General features: G+C 38.4%; 1 protein-coding gene across 2 annotated transcripts in view; it reads left to right on the top strand.

Annotated features, from left to right (window-relative positions):
- Positions 1-25,319, top strand: part of LOC150100012 (protein white-like) — a 246,751-nt gene that overhangs the window by 173,136 nt on the left and 48,296 nt on the right. For both annotated transcript variants that reach the window (XM_090403080.1, XM_090403081.1), the window contains one exon: positions 21,401-21,478. In XM_090403080.1, coding sequence (XP_090259206.1) covers positions 21,401-21,478 — 78 coding nt within the window. The remainder of the gene's footprint in view (positions 1-21,400; positions 21,479-25,319) is intronic.

Raw genomic sequence — 25,319 nt, 5'->3', positions numbered from 1 at the left:
TTATTATTGTTATTATTATTAGGGGCTACTCTAAGGAGTCCTTAGACTCATCAAGGGAGACCCTAAACATCATGTCAAGAACTATTCAACATTTGCACAGTATCTATCATACTTTACTTTGAGCTCATTCACAGTCATGGCATCCAAAACAGACTTTGGCAGCTTATTATACTCATTCACCATTCTCCAAGTAAAAAACCTAGTTCTAACTCCCTTGCTAACTACACTCTTGCTTAGTTTCCATGGATGGCCCCTAGTTCTCCCACCTCTACATCTGTTCCGAAAAATTTCCTCTGAATAATTTGAATGCATCAATCATATCACCTCTTTTCCATCTATCAACCTGTTTTTGTAACCCACAAATCTTCCTGTTCTTGTAAGGTTCATTCCATAGACCTGCTACCATCTTGGTCACTTGCCTCTGGATCCTCTCTACCTCCTCCCCATCACCAAGAAACCATGGTGCTCAGATCTGTGCACAGTAGTCAAAATAGGTCTTATCAAGGCTCGATAAAGAGGAATAATAACCTGCTTGTCTTTTTTTTTTTTATGTTGAACCCATACAGGAGAGGTTGGTAGATCAATCTATAATACCGTGTATTATAGATTGGGAAAGTTTATGTACCGTGTATGGATTGGGAAAGAAGATACTTGTTCACATTAGATTTGAATGACTGTAGATTGTATTCTCTAGGGAACACTTCAAGGGGAAGACTGTTCCATAGTATAGCGGTTGCAGGGATGAAGGAGGAGGAGGAGAAGAAATTTGTTGTGTGGGTTTCAAGGTGCACTCTATAGGGATGTTGAGCAGTAGCTGCACTTGTTCCAATGAGCTTAGAACTAAGTGGGGGAATTATTGATGCTATTTCAGATGAACATTTTCCATGGAAATATTTATAGAAGACACATAGTGCAGAGACCGATCGCTTGTGTGAAAGTGGGGGGAGTGAGTTGGTAAGAGATGGGTCATTAATTAAGTCTGATTGCGCTCCTCTGTATGGAGTGAGCAATTTGAGGGAGCTTTTGGGGACTCCATCCCATATGTGGGAGCAGTATTCGATGGTTAGGCAGTTTGTGATTTATATAAGGTTAATAGCTGTTCAGGGGTGAAGTAATGCCTTGAGCAAAAGAGAAATCGTAGTTTTTTAGAAGCTGAGGATGTAATTGTTGTTATGTATTTATGCCAGGAGAGGCTTGATGTCAGGGTTAATTCCAAGAAGAGAAATCTCAGATTGTCTGAAAATTTGGTTATTGTTAAAAAATAATACTGGGAGAAACTGGTTCTTTTTTATGAGAAATGAGACAGTGCTGGACTTTATTTGCATTAAAATTGACTAGGTTATCTGAACCCCTATTGGAGGACGACTTGGAGGTCTGAATTGAGGGCAGTGGTGGAGGTTGAGGTGAGTTGTGTGGAGTAAGGTTTATCAAATGAAAGGGAGGAGTGCAATGTGCTGTCATCTGCAAAAACTGTGTATTGGGTTGGAGGTAAGCTGAAGTAGGTCATTGATATATAGTAGGAAGAGGGTTGGTGAGAAAACAGAACCTTGAGTAACCCAGCATTAGTTGAGTGGTGAGAGAATAAGGTACCATCAACCACCACACACAGTGAGCATCCAGACAGAAAGCTGGCAATCCAGTTGCAGAGGTCCTGAGATAGACCAAATGATGGCAGTTTGTTTAGTAAGTCCTTGTGCCAGACCTGGTCAAACACCTCGGAAATATCAAGTCCAACCGCTTGTGATTCGCCAAACTTCTCCATGGCATTTGACCAGAGATGGGTGACATATATGAGCAGATCTCCTGTTGATCAGTAGCGATGGAATCCATACTGGCAGTCAGTCGTGGACTGAGGTGAGCGAGATGGGATGGTAGTTGGACGGCAGTGACTTGTCGCCCTTTTTGGGAATGGGTTGAATATAGGCCAATTTCCAGGCTGTGGTATAGATACCAGTGGAGTAAGACAGTATATATATATACACACGACATAGGACAGGAGACAGTTCTGGTGTGCAAACCTTCACGACAATTGGAGGAATAGCATCAAGGCCAGGAGACTTTTTTCTGTCTAATTTAGACAGTATTTTGCTGATCTCTTTCTGGCAAAAGGATATGGTGGGCATTGTATGTTGGGCATCTGGAATGGTTGGGGGACATTTGCCATTGTCGATTATGAGTGCATTGGAAGCAAAGTGTGAGGCCAGGATATTGGTCTTTTCTGTAAGAGATGATGCAATGGAGCCATCTGGATATGATAGAGGTGGGGATAGTGTTGGACAGATGTTACGGCCAATTGCTTTGGCGATAGACCAAAAGGCTCAGCTGCCATTTGGACAGGCTGCTAATTTCCTGCTTTTTGCTCTTTTGAACTCTGTTTTGGAAGCATTGATTGTTTTTTTTTGCATTTATTTCGGGCTTGGGTATAAGCTCTAAAGCAGGATGGGGTTCTTGATCTGAGCCAGTGATGGTATGTTTGGTTTTTTGTTTGTACTGCCTTTGCGCATTTTTTGGAAAACCAGGGTTTAGTTAGGGAATGGCAGGTCAGAGTACTATGGGGAATGTATGATTCCATGCCAGTGAGGATTATTTTGGCTATGAGTTCAATGCATGTGTTTGGGGTTGGAAGGTTAGAAGAAATAGTCTAACCATGGGAATGAGGCATAGGAGTTGCAGAGGCTGTCCCACTTGGCACTGTTATAATGCTAAACTACTCTTGTATGGGAGTGGCTGTGTAAGCATTGTTGCATGGGGGAGAAGATGAACATTAGGTTGTGGTCAGAATTGCCTAGTGGGCCCTCTACATTTACTGTGTATTTGGATGGGTCATTGGTCAGGAAGAGGTCTAGGGTATTTGAAGAGTGGTTTGGGTTATCTGATATTCTGGTTGGAATCTGAATGAGTTTTGTAAGGTCATTAGTGATGGTGAATGTTTCAGCATCTCTGTCTGCAAGATCTGTACAGCTGGAAGAGGAAAGCCAGTTGGTATTGTGGACATTAAAATCTCCTAAGAAGATGATTTCACTGTTGGGAAAGTGGGACTGGAGAAAGTCAATCTTTAAAGAGAGGAAATTAAAGAGCTCAAAGTGATTGGTTGCATTTGGGGAGCGGTAGAGACAGCATATGAATTTGACTGAGTTGGGTATGGATATTTTCATCCAGAGAAGATCAAAGTTGGGCCATTCTAGGTTGGATGCTTTCTAGCAAGGTATGTTGGAGCAGATGTATGCACAGATTCCACCCTTGAGTTGAAAGGAGTTAAAGAGTGTGTAGTTTGGAAGGTTCAGATGAATAGTGCTGGTTGGAAGTGAGATCTGAGTTTCTGCCAGAAAGAGTAGGTGGTGTTTAATCTGCAGGTGGTAGTGGACACTATTAAGGTTGGAGTTTAGGCCACGGATGTTGGTAAAGTCGATTTGTAGGGTTTTGTGAGTCATATGTTTGACTTCAGGGGTTCTGCACATTTCCTATGCGGTGCCTGCATACTGGTCACCATGGTGTCTGCTAGTGGCATCTCTTCGTTTTTGTACCAATTTAACTTGTCTGTAGTCGATGGTCCAACTGTAATTACCATTTTGACGTTTTACTGCAAGTTGTCTTCAAAGATGGCAGCCTTGTTCCCGTTGTGCATATGATAGATCTGTTCGAGCACATATGTGCAACAGGAGACAAGTGTCTTTGAACTTGTTGTTGATTGCTGCTATTAGTTTTCATGTGCTTGTCAGTGTGTTGCAAGTCACTTTTACGAGGCGTGGAAAGTTCGTTCCGTCCTTTCTTTTGTTTATGGGTCCAAAACGATGGCACCTGATGATATTTTTAGGGTCGATGTCGCATTCTTCAGCTGGTTTAATGATATCTTCTTTTAGCATTTTTCTGTTTTCTTTTGGAAAGTTCAAAATTACGGCATTGAATTTTTTTGTTTTTGGCCTCTTTTGAGTCATGCACCACTGATGCGATTATTTCACAGAGTTCATTCATGTGGAGGAATGAATTTGCGTTGCACTGCTAATCATCAGTTGATTCGATCTTGGTTTCTACTGTGCATATCTTGGAGGAAAGAGTTTCGTTCATAACACTGATGTGTTGTTCGGGGCTTTCTGTTCATTTGCCTAAGTTCAGAAGCTGTTTTACAGATGGGACGCACAGCGAACAGAAATAGGGCTGGTTAAGGTCGATGTATATCTTGTGCCCTGTTTTGTCCAGTTTTGTGCAGAAAGCATGTAACAAGTGGTAGCAGAACTCACACATTATACCTTATTTTATCACTGATATTGATTTTGTAGCTGCGGTACTTTGTAGGTTTGTCAGCAGTCAACGGTACTATGCTGGCAAGACACGTGGGGGCTTGTTTCATTGGCTTTTGTTACCGCCATCTTTGCTTCGTGCAGTGGGCATAGCGGGCTCTTGCACATGGCCAATTTTTGTTCATCTCTGCTCATCAAAGTGATTGACCTGCTTTAGCTACTTTTTCTATGTGCCCCCTGAAAACTTTAACTCCCTATCACTAACACTCCCAAGTCTCTGGCTTCGTCTTTCCTGGAGAATGGTTCCACAAATGTGGTATACTGCTGATAATCTTTTCACCCCAAAATGCATAACCTTACACTTTGCCACATTAAACTGCCATCCATTCTCCTTAGCCCAGTCTGCCAATCTATCCAAATCATCCTGTAAAATTTTGACATCATGTGTATTCGCTATTGCTTTACTCAACTTTGCATCATCAGCAAATAATTGAACAGTTCCTCTCAGATCCTTTCCTATATCATTAATGAACAAATTAAATAGCATTCAAGTAATTCTCTGAGCTATTCTGTTAACTCTTACAATATGTCCTCTGAATTCCAAATCTCTATGCACCATCACCCCCAGATCCCTAGCATCATCAATTTCCTGTAACTAGTGCCATCAATATGATATGAAGTGTGTAATCTTTTCATCCCGAGATGTATTACCTAACATGTTTCAATACTGAATTGACACTATTGTTCTTTACCCACACTGCCAATTTATTTAAATCATCTGGTAAGATGATTGTATATTGTATATGTCAATTGTATATGAGTATTTGTTTGAATAACAGCTGTTATAAAAGTTGTGCGCTGCTAGTATTATTAGTGTGTAGGATATTTTACCTAAACTTAATTATGAATTCATTATTATTAGACCTTAGAGTAGTAACCAACAGAAGAAACATAGCGGCGGCTTTGTCATTCCATGACTTTAACTTAGATTTAAGTTGTTTCATTAAGTGTAAGTGTGCTATATGTATTCTTTTGATGATTATTATTATTACATCACACCTCCAGGGAGTCGAAAGACTCATCAAGGGTAAATGATCTGTGGATGTTTAAGGTAGATGGAAGGAGGGTGTGTGTGCAAAGTGTGACCTGAACGAGGATTTGATGAATGCTAATATGAAATTGATGACAGAAAGTGCTAGTAGCGAAAGAGAAGGATGTGGGGAAAAAAGAAGTGAAAAAATGTTAAAAAATCAATAAAAAAGAAAAAGAGCAATTTGAAAACCATAATGGATGGTAAAAAGGATGAAAGTGAGGCGAGAGTGGCAGAAAGAAACGAAATTGAGAGAATGAATGAAATCAGAATTAGCATGATGCAAGATTCAAAAGTGGAAAAAATCAAAAGAAAGAATGATAGCGAAAGTTGGACGCATGGACCGAAAGTACGTAAATTCAAAAGGATGAATGAAAGTGAGAAGAGAAGATCAAGAGTTAGAAAATTACAGAGATTGAATGATAGAAAGAATGTCAAGTGAGATTCGAAGTTGAATTGGGTTGGATGAGGCAAGAGATGAAACGGATGCGGAATGAAATTAAGAAAATTCAGCTAAAAACGATTAAAACGAATGATGATGGCACGAAAGAGTTAACGAAAGACGAGCGAGTGGCATTGTATGGCGACTCCATTATTAAAGGTGTGCTGGATGAGAGGATGCACAAAGTATGTTTTCCAGGTAGGAAAATGAGTAGAGTGATTGAGGTATTGGATATAAGGAGAGAGTGAGCAAAGGAGTTGATGGTTTTAATACGTACGAAAGACCACGTCAGAATGGATATCAGGAAGCTGCTTAGATGGATAGAAGAGAATAGTGTGACAGCAAGGGTAGTAAGCGTGTTGCCTAGGTATGACTGTGGTGAGATGAGGCAGAGAGCAAGGATTATGAATGGTATGTTGGCTGAAATATGTGAGAAGAGGGGAGCACAATTTGTTAATGTGTGGAATGAGTTTGAAGGACGAAGTGAACTATATGGAAGTGATGGACTGCATTTGAGTGGTTATGGTGTGAGTAATTTGTAGAGACTGTTACTGGAAGGTAGAGAAGTGAGTATAGAGAATGGATCAGATCAAGTGGGAAGTGATGTGGAAGAGCAGGAGAGACTGAAGAGGTGGTTATAAATGAGGAAGTAAGTGGCATGAGTATGGAAAATGAGAGAGTAGGTGTGCAACATGAACAGGGTAACGAGGAGGCTCAGGGTGGACAGGGGTACACAGCGTGAGAAAGGTGGATGCTCCAAGAGGAAATGAGAGCATGTGTAGACAGGAAAGTAATGGGATGAACTGGGAGCATGGGAAAACAGTTGGAATTTAAGAGGGTTCTAAAATGAATAAGCAGAAATGGAAATGGCCCCAATCGAGCATGGAGAGAACACATAGAATGAGTGGTATCAGTGGAACTAGCTGTAGATCCAGAAATGAGCTATTGTGTTTGTATACAAATGCTAGAAATATAAGAAACAAGACAGATGAAATGGTTGCACTAATTGAGTCTGTTCACCCAAAGATTGTTGGAATAAGTGAGACATGGTTGGAAGAGCACGACATCCTGGCAGGAATAGAAATGGATGGGTATGATGTGTTTCGTGAGGACAGAAGGGGTAAAAAGGGAGGAGGAGTGCTATTGATGATAGAGAAAGAGTTATGTCCATACAAAGTAGAGATGCAAGAGGGAAATAATGCCAGTGGTTTTGAGGCAGTATGGTGTGAGATTGAGGTGAATGGAATGAAATACTTGGTTGGATGTTGTTATAAACCAGGAAATGTGGATGGTAGTAACTATGAAATGTATAATCAAATTAGCCAAGCAAATAAGAAAAATGTCATAAATGGGTGATTTTAATTATGGCAAAATAGTCTGAAATAACGAGATAGCAACTGGAAGTAAAGAAAATTAGTTTCTTTAGTTTTTGAGGGATAACTACCTCAGACAGTATGTAACAGAGGGCACACAAGAATTGAGGGTCTTGGATTTGGTCATCTCATCAGAGGATGTAATTATAAATGAAGTGTCAAATCACAAAAAAACAGATTTTGCAAAGGCTTTTGATAGAGTACCTCATGATAAGTTGACAGTCAAACTAGAGCAGATGGGGGGTTGGATATTAGATTAGTGCATTGGATTGGAGACTGGCTGTCTGATAGGTATCAACAAGTTGTGTATGGGGGAGAGTGATATCCAGGAAAAGGAAAGTCACCATTGGAGTGCCTCAGGGGTCTGTTTTAGGGGCCATTGCTGTTTAACTTGTATATTAATAATATTGGTGAAGATTTGGATGTTTGGATGGAGATATTCAGTTGTTTGCAGATGATGCAAACTTGGGATGAACCATGAAGAGTAGCGAAGATGTTGTTGCCTTGCAAGGAGACTTGAATAAATTGAGTGATTGGGCACGGAAATGGGGATGTGAGTTCAATGTTACAAAATGTAAGGTTTTAAAATTTGGAAAACAAAGATGGGATGCAGAATTTATGCTTGGTGAGAATATATTGTTAGAGGTGGAGAAAATAAGAGATCTGGGAGTGATATTGGATAAGGATCTGAAATTTAGGGGACACATAGCCAAAATTGTGAAGATAACACAAAGGCTTCTGGGAATGATGTGGAGGACACTGACGTGTAGAAGTAGGGAGATTCTTGTTCCTTTGCATAAGGCTTTGATTAGACCATACATGGACTATTGTGCCTAGATTTAGTTACCTGGTTTTCAGAAGGATGAAGAGATTTGGAAAGGGTCCAAAGGCGACTGACTAAGTTAGTTCCTAACCTTAGTTTAATCCTTTACCCAAGTGTGCGCAAACAAAGTTTGTGCCTGAAAGTATCTTCAGGACTGGGGTAAGGTGGTACAACACCAAGGCAACTCGTTGCAAAGGTGGAGCAAGATACCAACACTCCTATCTCAGTATCTCCTATAATGCAAAACACATCTCCTTGCAGATATGTCTAATGTTATGCATTAAGGGAAGAGCCACTACCCAGACTAGTTTCGACCTTTATTGAGGTCTCTTCAGTGGGAGCTGGTCACCTGCTAATGCTTCTGCCTGGTATCTCCACTTGGGCCTGGCTCCCACTGAAGAGACCTCAATAAAGGTCGAAACTAGTCTGGGTAGTGGCCCTTCCCTTAATGCATAACATTAGACATATCCGCAAGGAGATGTGTTTTGCATTATAGGAGATACTGAGATAGGAGTGTTGGTAACTTGCTCCACCTTTGCAACGAGTTGCTCTGGTGTTGTACCACCTTACCCCAGTCCTGAAGATACTTTCCGGTGCAAACTTTGTTTGCTCACACTTGGATAAAGGATTAAACTAAATTTATTATACTCTAACCAAGTGAAAAATAAACTTTCAACAAGTTTCTAACCTCTGGAATGTTGTATATGAGGAAAGATTGAAAAGATGTAATTTGCAGCGTCTGGTGGACAGGAGGAAGAGGGGAGGTATGATAGAGACCTACAAGTTAGTAAAGGGTTGTTATAGGATCAATGCCGATACGTTCTACAGAAAATAGTGGGAGATCAGGGGAGAACCAGAGGTCATCCCTTGAAACTGTATAAAGAATGTGTGAGTAGAGGAGTGAGAAGCAGGTTTTTTTCATGCAGAGTTGTATATGATTGGAATGCCTTGCCTGAGAGTGTGGTGTCTGCAAGGAGTTTGATTGTGTTTAAAACACGGTATGATGAGCTCTGTGTGTGTGTGTGGGTGGGTGGGTGTGATAAAAGGACCTCCCAGATGAGTTTTTGATTCCATGAGATCTTGGGGGTGATAATAATAATAAGATACTACATCATCTTTATGAACTAATTCCTTCCCATCAAACAACTGAATGCCCACCTTCAAATCTTTTGCTATATCATTAATATACAAATTAAAGAGTAGTTGTCCTAGTACAGAGCCATAGGGCACTCCACTAGTCACCCTCATTTGCCTTTATTCCACTGCACCATACACCACTCTCTGATATCTATCTATCAATCCATCCTCTATCCATGCCACCAGCCCTGTATCCATTCCCATTTGCTCCAGTTTAGTTTTCCATGCAGTATTCTGCCAAATGCCTTTGAAAAGACCAGCAGTATCATGGTGTAGCCATTTCCTTTTTCCAATTCTGCTGTCACGTTATTATAAAATGTGAATAAATTACTGACGCAGGACCTACCTTTTACAAAGCCATGTTACCTCCTCTAAAGTATCATATTTCTATCCACTCATTCCTGAATTTTATGTTTTAACCAATTTTTTGAATACTTTAACCACCAATCCAGAGATACTAATTGGTCTGTAATTTGCTCCTTCTATCTGGGAGCCACCTTTATGTAGCTGAACTATTTAACCCTCTTTCCACTCCCTTGGAATCTTGCCAGAGCTGAGACTTAAATTAAAGAATTTCGTCGTAGGCACTGCCAGTTCACTTGTACTTTTTTCAAACATTGATGTTTTTGAATATACTGAGTACCTTCAGTTCATCTGGCTGAATGCTTACATCAGTCTTATTCACTTCAATATCTGCAAAATCACCACCTGGATGATATCTTGTTGCAAAGTGATCACTTAGTAACTGAACAGTTACTTCTGTCACTTTCCTATCATGAGCATTGAGCAAAGGTATCTGTCCATAATCATTCTTTCTCTTACCTGCTATGCAAAAAAAAACTCTTTTGGATTTACTTTGGCCTGGTTAGCTATTTCTGTACTATTACCTATTTTTTTAGCTATTTCAGTGTATTTTCTATGCAGTATTCTTGTCAAATGCCTTTGCAAAAGGTAAGTATCATGATGAAGCCATTTTCCTTATCCAGCTATCACATTTTATAATAATAAAGTATTATTTTATTTATTTATTTTTTAATTAGTATATGGTATGGCTTTTTATCACAAATTGTGCTGCATTTTTCCAGTTTGGATACAAGTGTCCTTCAGTAGTGCTGTTGAAATTTTTGTTGTTTATATTTTTTATTGTGCTTTACTACTGTTTGTTCGTTCTGTTTCTGCTTTTCAAAATGGCATCCATAAAGAAACGGGTGTCAGTGGCACAGAAAGCTTTGGTATAAAGGTCTAGCTCTGTCTTAGATTTTTCACAGTGGATCCATTGCAAAAATTGCTATATGCATGCACCAAAAAATGTGAAAGATTTGTGGACTGTTTGGGTAAACGAGAAGAAAGAAATCATTAACACATGGGAACATTTCTTGATAGATTAGAGTGATTAGAGTGGGGAGCAAGATTCGGGACCATTGTAGAAAACCTTAGGCAAGAGTTAGTGAAAATGAAAAGCAAAATGAAACATGGAGGAGGATATTAAACATCTAAAGAAGAGATTGGCTGATGAGATAAGGAGGAAGTTAGTATTACAAAAAAAGAGTCACAGGATAGTCGTGACGTGATGTGATGTGATGACTTATAAAGTGCACAAAACATGTTTTCCTGCTGGAACAATGAAGGAAATGCATGATGTGTTACAGAAAAGGAAAGATGGGCATCCAAATTAGTGGTAGTCATAGGTACAAATGACTTAGTTGGGGGGGGGGGATATTAATAGAGACTTGAGGAAGTTGTTGCAGCAGGTAAAGAAGATTAATGTTGTTGGAAAAGTCATAGGCATGTTGCCCAGATAATAACAATAGTGAATTGAGAAGGAGAGTAGAGATAATGAATAGTAAGATGGCTGAGTTATGTGAGGCAAAGGGGGTTCAATTTGTAAATCTGAGGAGTGAATCTGAAGGAAAGTTGAAATGGTTTAAAGTTGATGGATTGCATTTGAATGGGTTTAGTGTTGGGCATTTAGAAAGGCTAGTTATTTCTGAGAAGGCACAAAGTCAAGAAATCAATCAACGTAGTAAATTATTATTATTATTATTATTATTATTCAGGCTTCCATGGAGTCAAAAGACTCATCATGGGAGGTCCTTTCTAAGAAACACAAGTCTATCAAGACTCATAGAGGGAGGTCTCTCCTAGGACACACAAAGTCTGTCATACCACTACTTAAATGCATTGACCATTCTCGCTCTCACCACTCCATCAGGCAATGCATTCCATGGTTCAACCACCCTCAATGCAAAGAAACCACTCTTCACCCTCTTTCTCACAGTTTCCTTTCGTAACTTCCAAGGATGGCCCCTTGTCATGACTCCTTCCTGCTGTTCAACCAAGCGAAAGTGTCAACCCTGTAACCACCTCTCAACAGTTTAAAAGTCTCAATCATATCACCCCTCCTTCTATCCACCAAACTCTGCAGTCCACACTCCCTCAGCCGATCCTCATAACTGACATTGTACAGTTCCGACACCATCTTTGTTATCCGCCTTTGGACCCTTTCCATAGTTAATTTATCCCCCTTCAAATCCTGGGGGACCAGATCTGAGAACAATAGTCTAAGTGTGGTCTAATCAGAGTCTTATACAACGGAATGATAACCATTTTATCTCTGCAGGTCAGTGTCCTTCTCATTATTGCAGCAATCCTCTGTGTTACCTTCACTACCTTTGCAATATGTCCCCTAAATTTCATGTTTCTGTCAATCATCAAACCCAGATCATCAAGCAGGATAACACAACTAAACACATTGTATGACAGGAGGAAGATGAATATGAGGTTGAAGATGTAGTTGCAGCCACACAATGTGAATGCAAAAAGGTGAAGATGGGACAGGTATGAATGAAAATCAGATTCAGGATCAGGGAAATGGGTGTGGTCAGATCAAAAGAGAGAGAGAGAGTTATAGTATAGCAGCTAGAATAGAGATTGTTGGTGCTGGTAGCATGGCATCAAAGACACAATGATTGTTATGTTTGTATGCAAATGTAATTAGTATTCGAAACAAGAGAGCTGAGTTTGATACATTGATTGAGTCGATATGTCCAAAGATAATTGGAATAAGTGAAACTTGGTTGTCTGAAGAGGATGTGATGTTGGAAATAGAAAGGGAAGGATATATAATTTTACAGAAGGATGGAAATCTGAAAAGAGGAGGGGGAATGCTGTTAATGATTACACAGGAATTGTGTCCCCAAAGTGTGGAAATTGATAGTGCATGCACGGATTTTAAATCTGTTTGGAATCAAGGTGAAATTATCAGGCTAGTATATCTGATAGGATGCTGTTATAGGCCAGGGAATGCAGAGACTACAGATTGTGAAATGTTTAGGCATATTAGTTAGGCATGTAAAAAAAAAGGTAATCCTGAAGAGAAACTTCAATTAGAGGAATATAGAATCGAAAGAGAAGATAGTATATGTGAACAAGGAGTGTGAGTTTATTGAATTTCTGAGAGATAAATATCTTAAGCAGCATGTGACTGAAGCAAATACAGGTTTTAATATTTTGGATTTGGTGATAACTTCACAAGATGTAGTTGTTAATGAGGTGTTACACTACTGCCAGTTCGTGAGAGTGATCATGAGGTACTTTTTTGAGAAATGATGAAACAAGGAAGATTACTGTCAAAAATGGATACCTGCGGAAGTATTATTATTATTACGGGTATCTCCATGGAGTCAGTAGACTCATCGCGGGAGACCCAAACTAGCAAAACAATATCTGTCATATCTCTTCTTGAATTCATTTACAGATGAAGAGCTCACAACTAAGTCAGGCAATGAATTCCACTCATTCACCACCCTCCAGGCAAAAAACCTTGTTCTGACACCTTTGTTAACCACACTCTTCTTTAATTTCCAGAGATGACCTCTTGTTCTTCCATCACTATCACACAGCTGAAACATTTCCCCTGCATCAATCCTATAAAAACCTTTTAGTAATTTGAATGTTTCTATCATATCCCCTCTTCTTCGTCTATCAACCAATCTCTGCAATCCACAAGCTCTCAATCTATCAATGTAGGGAGCATATTTTATATCACTCACCAACTTGGTCACTCTTCTCTGAACCCTCTCCACAGCCTCCTCATCTCCAAGGAATCCAGGTGACCAGACCTGAGCACAGTAATCCAAATGTGGAAGTATCAATGCTTTATAAAGGGGAATAATAACCTCTTTATCTCTGGATGTCAGTGTGTTCCTCAACAACCAAGTAATCCTATGTGCAATCTTGGACACCTTAGCAATGTGTCCTCTGAACTTCATCTCCCTATCTACCAATACCCCTAAGTCCCTAGCCTCATCAATCTCTTGGAGTACCTTTCCATCGATGTAGTACACAGCTGGTAATCTTTTAATCCCAAAATGCATGACTTTACACTTTTCCACATTGAACTGACATCCATTTTCTTTTGCCCATTTTACCAGCTTATTTAAATCCTCCTGCAAACTTTCAACATCAGCTTGATTTTTTATTGCACTACACAACTTTGCATCATCAGCAAACAACTGAATATCTCCCTTTAAGCCGTTTCCTATATCATTTATATACAAATTAAACAACATTGGCCCAAGCACAGAGCCCTGAGGCACACCACTGGTCACCTGCCTCATTCTGGACTCGGCTCCTCCATACACCACCTTATGGTATCTCTCCCTGAGCCATTCTTCTATCCATATCACCAATTTAATATCCATTCCCATCTGCTCCAATTTGCGTAACAGTGTTCTATGGGGTATCCTGTCAAAAGCCTTAGCAAAATCCAGAAGTACCACTGTGTAGCCAGTTCCTTTGTCCAACTCAGATGTTATTCTATTATGAATAGTTAATAGATTGCTAAGGCAGGATCTACCTTTAACAAAACCATGTTGGCCTCTATAGAGTATCATATCCTGATCCACCCATTCTTGAATTTTGTCTTTAACCAACTTTTCCAATACTTTTACCACTACTCCTGAGATGGTGATTGGTCTATAATTCAATACTGCAGTTTTAGAGCCACCCTTATGCAAAGGAACCACTTTGCCTAACTTCCACTCCCTAGGGACCATACCAGAGTTCAAACTTGAATTAAATATCCAGGTAAGAGGGGTTGACAATTCATTTGCACATTCACGCAACACACGAGCTGATATTCCATCTAAGCCTACCGCAGTGTTTGCATTTAAGTTTTGCAATATATTTAATACCTCTGATTCTTTAGCTTCAATTCTCATATTTGGTATTGCTATAGGTATAGAGATATCCTCACTTGGGTGATAGACTTTTGAAAAGTGATCACTCAGTAACTCGACTATTACATCTGATTTTGTCACCTCAATACCATCAGCACCCACTAAGGTTATCCTTCCAAAGTCATTCTTCCTCTTACTTGCCACATAGCGGAAGAACTCTTTGGGATTACCCTTGATCTCTTTGGCTAAGGTCTTCTCATAATCTGATTTAGCTTTTCTTACTATGCTGGTAACCTTCCTAGCTTGAGCCTTGTACTGCTCATGGGTGTCCTGATCGCCTTTCTCCTTGTAAATTCTCCATAACATTTTCTTTTTTTGCAGTTCAAGCTTGATACTACTGCTCATCCATCTAATGCCTGCCTTGTTTGACCTCCTGACCATGGGGACACAATCTGATATTGCTTTCCTCAGATACCCGCTGATTTTATCCCAAGCACTGCTAACATCTTTCCCTTGCAATATGTTCTGCCATGGAATGGCTGCAAGCTCACTCCGAAGCTTGTTATAATTGCCTAACCTGTAGTTCCGTACATACCCCCTTCTTAATAGAAAAATCCACAGATTTTGCAACCTCCCAAGTCAATACCACATGATCGCGTTCACCAACTGGAGGTAACGAGGACACCTTACTTATGCATATAACTTCAGAACCAATAACCAGGTCCAACACTCTCACACCACGTGTCCCTTCAGTTACGTGCTGTTTCAAGTAATTATCTCGTAGAAGATGTATGAACTCCATTTCCTTTTTGCTACGTGATATTTCCTCCTTCCAATTGATATCACCATAATTAAAATCCCCCATAATAATCACTAAGCCTTCACTCATTGCACTAAGTTGCTGATGCATGAATTCAATATCTCCCCCCGTACTCCCTGGCCTATAGCAGCATCCAACTGTATATTTGGTTGCATTGGTCACTATTTCGCACCAGACTGCCTCAAATGAACTCTCATTCACATGTCTATCATCATGATATACTACTTTCTTTGGCTGCAACACATCAGCTATCATCAACAGTACTCCTCCTCCTGTTCTATCTTCTCTATCCTCCCTGAAAATACTGTACCCATCACATTCAATTCCAGTGACCACATCTTCTGCTGACAGCCAAGTTTCACTAATGCCTACAACTTTTGGTGAGATTTCACTGACTAATGCCAAAAATTCTTCTCTCTTATTTCAAATGCTTCTAGCATTGGTATACAAAAATTGCAGATTCCCTCTAGATCTTGTACCGACTTTAGAACTGAAATATAAGTCACTAACTATTGTAGTCCTATGCCGATTTTTATCCCCTCTCTTCTGCAATTTATTCTGCCTATAAGGATCAATAGATACATAATCAGTGCTAAAGTTTCTCTCTCTTACACTCAACCTTTTCAATATTAGTTTCCCTGCCCAATAACTTCAACCTGTTCAGAAAACAATAACTTCTTCAATCGCTTATGTCCTTCCATGTTAAGATGCAGTCCATCTCTAGCATACAACTGCCTTTTTCCTTCAAACACACTCCAAACATCAACAAACTCCAGACCTCTTTTTCTGCACATTCTTGCAATCATATCATTCATTATCATTGCTCGTCTACTTAACTCGTAATTGTCAAAACGAGGCAGCACACACACTATTCTCCCATTGACACTTTTCCTCTTCACAATATCTAATAATGTTCTTAAATCATTTCCTACCCGATTTATACTACCTCTCAGGTCATTCGTACCCACCATAACTATCATCTTGTCTGCTTCATGCCCTCTCTTTATTGCTAAAGCCACTCTTTCTATTGTCCCATCAGCCAAGCACTCCTCATGCATACCACTCTCCATACCCTTAATCATAGAATCACCATATATTTTACCACTCTTAACTTCATTCAAGTCCACACTCATGGACTCATTCTCTACACTATTCAGCATGACTCTCCCAGCTTCATTACTCAACTCTCTATTACTTACCCCCCCACTCTCACTACATCTCATTTCTTCTAGGCCACTTGTGGTTTTATTATGTTGACTCCCAATCACTCCCATACTATTTATTACTAAATCATTCACCAAAGACTCACCCATATGTAATCCTGTTCTAGTTACTTCAGCTAAAGTAATCTCTATAGTCCTAATTTCTCTGTTTAACACATTAAACTCAGCTTTAACTTCCAGTATCTCCTTACCGATCACTTCCACTTCCTCATGAAGAAGATGAAGGTCATTTTTCATTTTCATAAACTCCCGCCGAAGTTCTTCCGCTACGGTCCCGATGTCAGCTTCCATTCCTAAACGCTCCAACCTATCCCGACACTTCTCACATACGTCGACATTTTCGTTCTTCTCATTTTGCCAGACCGACCACAGATCCTTCACATTTTTCGGTGCATACATGTAGCAGTTTCCGCAACGCATCCATTGCGAAAAATCTAACGCTGAGCCAGCCTTTCGTGTAGTAGTAGAAGTCCTGCGCGCCGCTGACGCACGTTTCTTGTTGGACGCCATCTTTACACGTTGATATAGTGAAACTAACGGCAGTGAAAACACAATATATACAACACAGTTCTAAACAATAATACCACTGAAGGACACTTGTTTCTAACCGATGCACAATTGCAGCACAATTTGTGACAAAAAGCCACACTATATTTAACTTTAAAAACACGTTTTCTAGACTAGCTAAACTCGACTGCCACGTTTACCCACTCTATACAAGTATAGAGTGGGTTATTATGGGAAGCTCTGTAGTCTGTTAGCATCAGTACATTCGATAGATGAGCTGAGCAGAAAAGATGTAGACAATGCATGGAAACTCTCAAGGCAGTATCAGACAAAAGCAATGTATAACTGCATACCAAGGATTGAACAAGTAAACAGAGTAGGAGTGAAATGGATGAACAGTGAAATCAAGCAAGCTGTGTTGGAAAAGAATATGCTCTGGAGGAGGTACAAGACAGTTGGTGGTGATCAGATCCATGAAGAGTATAAAGTGCAGGCTAGGAAAGTGACGAGCATGGTAAAGAAAGAGAAGGTGCTATATGAGAGGAGATTGGCTTGTCAGGCTAAAGTTAACAAGGGAAGTTTTCTGCTATATGATAAGCAAGAGAAAGAATAATTATGGCAGGTTGACACTCGTGGATAGTCATGGCAGCAGAATAATAGTTGAATAACATAATAATGAAATTATTGAACAAACACTTTATCAGTGTATAGCCTACTGGTATAAATGATGCAGTGCAATATATAGAAGGGAGGCAAGAATTGGAAGTGAAAGAATCAGAGGTGTATTAGGTTGAGTTAGCTGTTAATAAGGCTGTGGGAATGGATGACTTATCACCATGTATTTTAGGAATGGGCACCACATTTGGCCTGGTTATTTAATGAAAGTCTTGCAGTGGGTAGGGTTCCTAAGGAGTGAAAATAAGGAAAAACAGTACCACTCCATAAGCATGGTTCTAGGACTGAAGTTTCTTATTATAGACCAGTCTGTATAACTTCAGTTGTAGTCAAGGTGTTGGAGAGTTTGGCTAGGAATCGAATACAAGATTGGATTGATGGACATAGCATTCTGTATGATGGTCAGTATGGATTTGTAAAGGATAGGTATTGTTTTAGCAATTTGCTTGCATTTTATGATAGGATAACAAGTGTGTTAGATAAGGGAAACCATATACAGTGATATTCTTGGACTTTGAAAAAGTGTTTGATAGAAGTTGGTGTACTAGCTACAGAGGATGGGAATATATATAGTGTATTGGTTAGGTGGCTTGGAGATTGGCTCTCTGAACGATACCAGCAAGTTGTGTATAATGGAGAAGTGTCTAAAAAAGAGGAGAGTAACCAGTGGCGAGGATGTAATGTCGAGAATAGAAAGGGAAGCATATATAATTTTCCAGAAGGATAAAAATGTGAAAAGAGGAGGGAGAGTGCTGTTAATCATTGCACAGAAATTGTGTCTACACAAAAGCGTAACTTTTTTGACTTGGACAAAGGAGTGGGGATGTCGTTTTAATATTAATCAGTGAAGGTGTTGCCTTTTGGAATGCAGAAGTATAAGGCTGTGTACTGTATTAATGGTTCTGCAAGAAATGGATGAGATTCAAGATTTGGGAGTGATGGTTGACAGTAGACTGAAGTTTATAGGGCATATTGCTAGTGTTCCAAAGGCTGCACATTGTAGTGCCACAATGATAAGAAGTGCTATCACAAATAGGGGTTAAGAAGTGGTTGTGCCACTGTATAAAGCACTGGTCAGACCACACTTGCACTGCTGTGCTCAAATCAGGTCACTTGTGTTTCAGTGTGATGTGGAAACATTGGAGAGGGTCCAGAGAGATAAGTGACTAAGACAATACCATAATTTTGAAATGCTGGCTATGGAGAAAAGTTGAAAATTATTATCAAGTTCTTATCCTCAATTATAATAAAAAAAGAGTAGAAGGCGAGAGGAGGAAAACCAGAGGTCATCCCTGGAAGTTATATAAGAATGTGGTTAAGAGGGGTGTGAGGAGTAGATTTTTTACATGGAGAATTGTCAATGAATGGAACACATTACCAGAATGTGTTGTTAATGTTAGGAGTGATAACAATTTTGAGATTCAGTACGATAAATATGTTGGCAGTTGACTGAACCTCCCACAATGCATCTGCAGCTCTATGGAGGGTGCCAAAATAGCAGTACCGTGCTGCCCACCATACAATATCATATTCCTATTCACCCATTCATTTATGAATGGATTCAAGGAAAACTATGATATTTTCGTGGCCAATGCTGATCTAAATGAGCATTGACAATCCTCCCCTCTGTTAAATCTATTCATATTGTGAAACAGCAACTAGTCAATACTAATTCAAACTCAACTCCAAACCCACAGAATAAATTTAGCCTCCTCGTCTTTTATTCCTTCTACTGCTGCTCTTCAGAACAGAGGCCCATGGTATCTGTTTCTCTTGGAAGAATACAATCCATAGCTCTTCAAACTAAATGTGAACAAGTTACTTCTTGCCTAACCACAGTACTAACATACCATAAGTTGCCTAGCCTCTCCATATGGGATGGGATTATCATAGAAAAAAAAAAAAAGATAAATAATGTATAAACAGTAGTTATTGTGATTTTCCTATGATGAATTGTTAGACTCCATGGCAATATCTCTATAATTTTTATTTTTTTAATTTTTTTTTATTATTTATTTTTTATTAATTGCTAAAATATTTATACATACAATAAACATCTTGTGTGACATTGCCTCTCATAATTTTACAGAGTTCAGCACTAAGTGCTGCAATTCCTACATTGGATTTCAATTAAAATTTTTAATAATAATTTTTTTTTTATTGTTCTTTCAAATATTTACATATGTACAATGATCATCTTATTCAGTATATTATTTTACAAGGTTCAGCACTTTATGCTACAAATAATGAGATTTAAATAGTAATGATGATAACAGTTTTTTTTTATATATATATAACAATCATAATAATAATTTACAATTATATTGTTCTGAGTTACATAAGTTGTATAATATTACATGTTGTGGTTTACTATTTTTTTTTTTCAAGTTTGAAAAGGTGTGATTATACAACAGTATTTACACATATGCAATCTAAATATTATGTTTCCTTATTTTCACAAACATATGGTGTAAACTCAGTGTAAACTCGCGATTTACTTTGAAAATAATTTTTTTTTACATTGCATACATTTGTTACAATTATTATATACATTACATTCATTTGTTTTACATATGATACATTACTTACATTTGTTTACATGTGATATTTACATTGCATACATTGGTTTACATATAATACATACATTACATACATTGGTTTTCATGTGATACGTACATTACATACATTGGTTTTCATGTGATACGTACATTACATGCATTTGGTTACATATGATACATCTTGGATGAGAACTAATTTCTTTGCTTTCATCCTCGAAGCTTATATGTAAGCTTATCTGAGGATGACACCATTTGGTTATTATGTTGTTTTTTTTATATATATAATTTATATAATTAAATAACAATAATAATAATAATAGCCGTTCATCCACTGAATTAAGGGTTAATTCTTATCCTCAGCAGCTTCACAGCTTTACCAGTTTAGTCTGCATAAACTGGTAAAAGATGCTTATCATTGTTCATTTTTAAAAAAGTTAAAGAGGTTGCAGGTTCGAATCCTGCCGTGGGCATGGATGTTTGTGATTGTCTGTGGAAATACCAGTGGTGGTGGTCGATGGTAGATGGCGTTGGTGTAGTTGCAGTCAGTTGGTGGATTATGAGTGGTGGAAGCAGAGCTGTAGAGTAGATGCCCTCTCAATGAGTCTTTGGACTCCCTGGAGGTGACAAATAATAATAATAATATAGTCAATTTCTAGTAGCAACATATATAAACATACAGTTAAAAAAGAAAGCATTTTGTTTTGTTATTTTGTTTGTTAATTTTTATTTGTGTATTGTTTTGGAGGAAACAAAATACATTTTTACATTAGTTGTTAATTATTTACATTCATATTTAACTAAAAATAAAAAAGTATGAGAGCATTCTTTCAAATTCAGGATATTAAGATGATAAACAACCATCTGTAAGAGATTCTGTTGCAGATGGTTGTTAACATGGTTACAAACATTACAAGCAAATACAAACTTTGTAAGTCAAATGATGAAAGATCTTGCACAATTGAAATGATTGCATAATGAACATTCTACACTGGTAATAAAAATATCTGCTCTCTCTCTCTCTGTGTGTGTGTGTGTGTGTGTGTGTGTGTGTGTGTGTGTGTGTGTGTGTGTGTGTGTGTGTGTGTGTGTGTGTGTGTGTGTGTGTACGCGTGTGTGTGTGTGTTGTAATTAATATAATCAATATATTTTGTTTTCAAAAATATATTAGTAAGTATAATTTGTGTCTTGTGTCTGATATTTTAATTTCAAAGTTAAATGAAAATATCAGACTTTTTTATTTTAATGGAATGGCATATATTAAAGTAAAATGCATATTTAGAAATAAAATCATGATTTTGAATAAAACTGCTGCTTAATTTTTGCTCTATTTTCAGGTTTAAACCCATCTGCATATGCCTTTTTCTTTCATTTATTAATTTTGATTCTGATTGGAAACATATCTTGTTCTTATGGTAATAACAACTATTTAATTATCTCTTTTGATTTGCATAAGTATATATATATATATATATTATTAAGGCTATTTACTCGGATTGTAGACATTTTTATATTAGAATTTTACTGACTAGAAACACCGAGATAGGACAAAAACTTTAATTAGAAAACACAACTAGTTTCGTCGGAATGCCGACTTCTTCAGGTGTAATACTATCACAAAAAATTGGAAAGTTAGCAAGATAAAAAATGAACTTCTCATATAAACAAGTTAGGAACAACAACAGTCAAGTTTAAACTGGTGTCTGATTGGCAGGTCTAGCGTGAGGCGTTAGTGAGTGGGAACTATCTCGAGAATGCCAAAACTGAATTACAATCAGGTAAGCTATTACTTAAATCACTGTTCATGTGTGAGGGGTCCAGAACTATTTCTTTGTTCATCGGGGCATTTATGGATATTTGTAGTAAGATTCCAGTCTATCTGGCATTGACACTCTTCTAAATTAGAGTTGGCAGAGAAAAGGAGATGACCGGAGAGGGTGCTTGCACGAGTTCTGTTGTAAGAGATATCACTGTTCATGTGTGAGGGGTCCAGAACTATTTCTTTTGATTCTAAGATGCGTCTTTCTAGTTCATCGGGGCATTTATGGATATTTGTAGTAAGATTCCAGTCTATCTGGCATTGACACTCTTCTAAATTAGAGTTGGCAGAGAAAAGGAGATGACCGGAGAGGGTGCTTGCACGAGTTCTGTTGTAAGAGATATCACTGTTCATGTGTGAGGGGTCCAGAACTATTTCTTTTGATTCTAAGATGCGTCTTTCTAGTTCATCGGGGCATTTATGGATATTTGTAGTAAGATTCCAGTCTATCTGGCATTGACGTTCTTCTAAATTAGAGTTGGCAGAGAAAAGGAGATGACTGGAGAGGGTGCTTGCACGAGTTCTGTTGTAAGAGATATCACATTGATGCTCTTTGAGTCATAGTGAGATAGACTTATCGGTTCACCCATAATACGGCTTCCCACAACTACAGATGATTTTATATACTCCTGGGAACTGAAGTTGGTGATGTTTTGGCTTGGGTGGACTCAGGAAAGAACTAAGTTTTGGTAAAGTAGTGAAGTAAATTTTAATATTAAATTTCTTCATAATTTTTGCCAATTTGGGCGATAGAGAACTTACGTACGGTAATTGAATGTGTGCAATAGGGTTCGAGTTATCTTCTTGCCGAGGTTGGAGATGTGGGTACAGATGGTGAGAAATGCTTCTAGGTGAGTAGCACCGTTGTTTAAGAAAATACTTTTGAGGTGGTTAAGTTCGGTTTGAAGATCTTCTGAAATTAGAGATCTCGCCTGATGAGCCAGAGTGGTGATAATTCCAAGTTTCTGCGGAGGGAAGTGATAGGAGAAGGCATGTAAGTATCTGTCCGTATGTGTTGTTTTTTGAAATATAGAAAATTTGAGACAGTTAGGCATCCTAGTAATCTTTACATCTAAAAAGGAGAGGACACCATTCACCTCAAGTTCTGATGTGAATTTGATGTTTTGATGGCCATTGTTCATATAATCTAGGAAGATTTGTAAGTTCTCTTGACCATATTCCCAGATGATGAAGATATGATCTATGTATCGAAGCCACAGTTTTAGTTTTAGTGTAGCGTTAGAAATTGCCTTTATCTCCAAGTCTTCAAGAAAAATGTTGGCTAACACCAGAGACAAAGGGTTGCCAATAGCTAAGCCGCCCAACGGCTTAGCTATGGACAATCCTTTTGTTTAAAGATTTCTCCTTCAAATAAGAAATAGCCGGAGTTTACACAATGCATTAATAAGGAGAAAATTTTTTGGAAAGTTTGTTTTCTAGGAGATTGAGGACTTCTTCGGTAGGAACATTTGTAAAGAGAGAGAGACAATATCAAAACTGACCATTCTGTCAGACTCCTTGAGTTGTAAATTTTTTACCTTAGATATAAAATACGCAGAGTTCTTGATATAAGTTGAGATTTGAAATTTTGTGGAATGAATACGTAACAATAAATGGGGGAAAATTTTTAAGGATAACTTTAATAATCAGATGTTTAAATTTAACCCAAGACGTAATTAAGTTTAAAAATAAAACATTATTGGTTTGATGAATAATCATGTTCTTAAGGAAATTTGCCATAAGAAAAAACTTTCAGAAGAATATCGTTCTGTAAAATCATTTGACTCTTTGAGAGTAAGTGCAACGTTCTGAAGCTTTCAGAGAAGGAATATGTGAGGCGATCATGAGTGATATGATGCATAGTCTTCATATCACTGCACATATTTTGCACTGCACATGCAAAAGAACGACTGTGAAATACTCCACACATGTAGTAAGCGGGGAAGGTGGCCTTGTAGAATCTTAAATTTATTTAGCTGGCTCCAGAGGTGTCAAGGTAGATTGAATCCTGGAGGTTTGACAGTTGGATCTAGAATCAGGTGCTTGTTCGTTATTTGTAGTTCATTCTAGAATCTTTTCTGGTAGCCCTGGGGAACATCATCATCTCATGTTCCACATGAGATAATGTCTTATCTCCAGATTGGGGATCTAGAGAAGGCAGCTAGTTAGAGGCAGGAAGATATCTTGATATATGGAAAGGCTGATGTTATTTTGGATTTTATTTATGTCTTTCATGGTGACTTCTTCTCTTATGAAGCTTGGAGGAGTGATGTGGAAGAGGACAGGCAACCATGGGAGAGGAGTAGTCCTTAACATACCTGAGATGGTTTTCATTGTTATGCTGATCTGTGGTGACTTCAGCTCTAAATTTGGAAGCATTACTCTGCCAATAGGATGATTAGAGCCAGGGCTGCTATTCTATGGATCAAAGTTATAAACTCCAAGTACGAGGGTAGTCTGAAAAGTTCTCGGCCTAACAATGAAAAAACGAATTTATAATTTCAAAATCATTTTTATTTTTCAACATAATCTCCCTTATACATTTATTCCAGTGATGCTTCAGTGCCATTATCCCATCCCTCTAGTGGTTCTCAGTAAGATCTGCAAAATGCCCCTCTACAGCTGCAATCACCTCTTGATTTGAAGAAAAATGCTGACCAGCGAGGAAGAGTTTTGGGAAGAGATAGAGGTCAGAGGGAGCCAAATCTGTGGCATAGGGTGGATGTTCCAACAATTCATAGTGCAGATCCCTTAATTTTCCCATTATCAAAACACCTTTGTGAGCAGGTGCATTGTCCTGATGAAAGATGATTTTTTCTTCTGAAAACCATTCTTTTCTCATGAATTGCTTTGTCTAGTCTGGTTAAAAGATCAGAATAACATTCCCCAGTTATTGTTTTACCCTTTCAAGATAATTAATAAACAAAGTGCTTTTAGCATCCTAAAACACCAATGTTATGACTTTTCTTGCTGATGAAACCGTCTTTGTCTCCTTTGGTGCTGAACAACCAGTTTCTGTCCACTGTTTTGACTGCTGTTTGGATTCTGGTGGGTAATGGTGAATCCAAGTCTCATCCACAGTAATAAATTGATGTACAAAATCAGTTTTATTCTTGTTAAAACACTCCAAGCACTGTTCAGAGATTTTCATGTGAGTACGTTTTTGATTTGCTGTGAGCAAGCCGGCACCCATCTTGCGCAAAGCTTTTTCAAGTGCAATTCTTCATGCAAAATATATCCTAAATGTTCTTTTGAAATGCCTGTAGTCTCAGCAATTTCACGCACTTTGACTCACCGGTCATCCAATACCATATCATGCACTTGATCAATGATTTCTAGTGTTGTTACACTTTTTGGACGTCCTTCACATGGATCACCTTCAAGGCTGGTATACCCACGTTTAAATTCGGCAGTCCATTTCTTAATTGTTGAAATGA

The sequence above is a fragment of the Typopeltis vanoorti genome, chromosome 13, assembly GCF_054136105.1.
Source record: "Typopeltis vanoorti isolate ZY-2024b chromosome 13, IOZ_Tvanoo_1.0, whole genome shotgun sequence".
Taxonomy (NCBI): Eukaryota; Metazoa; Arthropoda; class Arachnida; order Uropygi; family Thelyphonidae; genus Typopeltis; species Typopeltis vanoorti.
The sequence above is the reverse complement of the archived record's forward strand: the minus strand, read 5'-3'. Positions and strand labels throughout refer to the sequence as shown.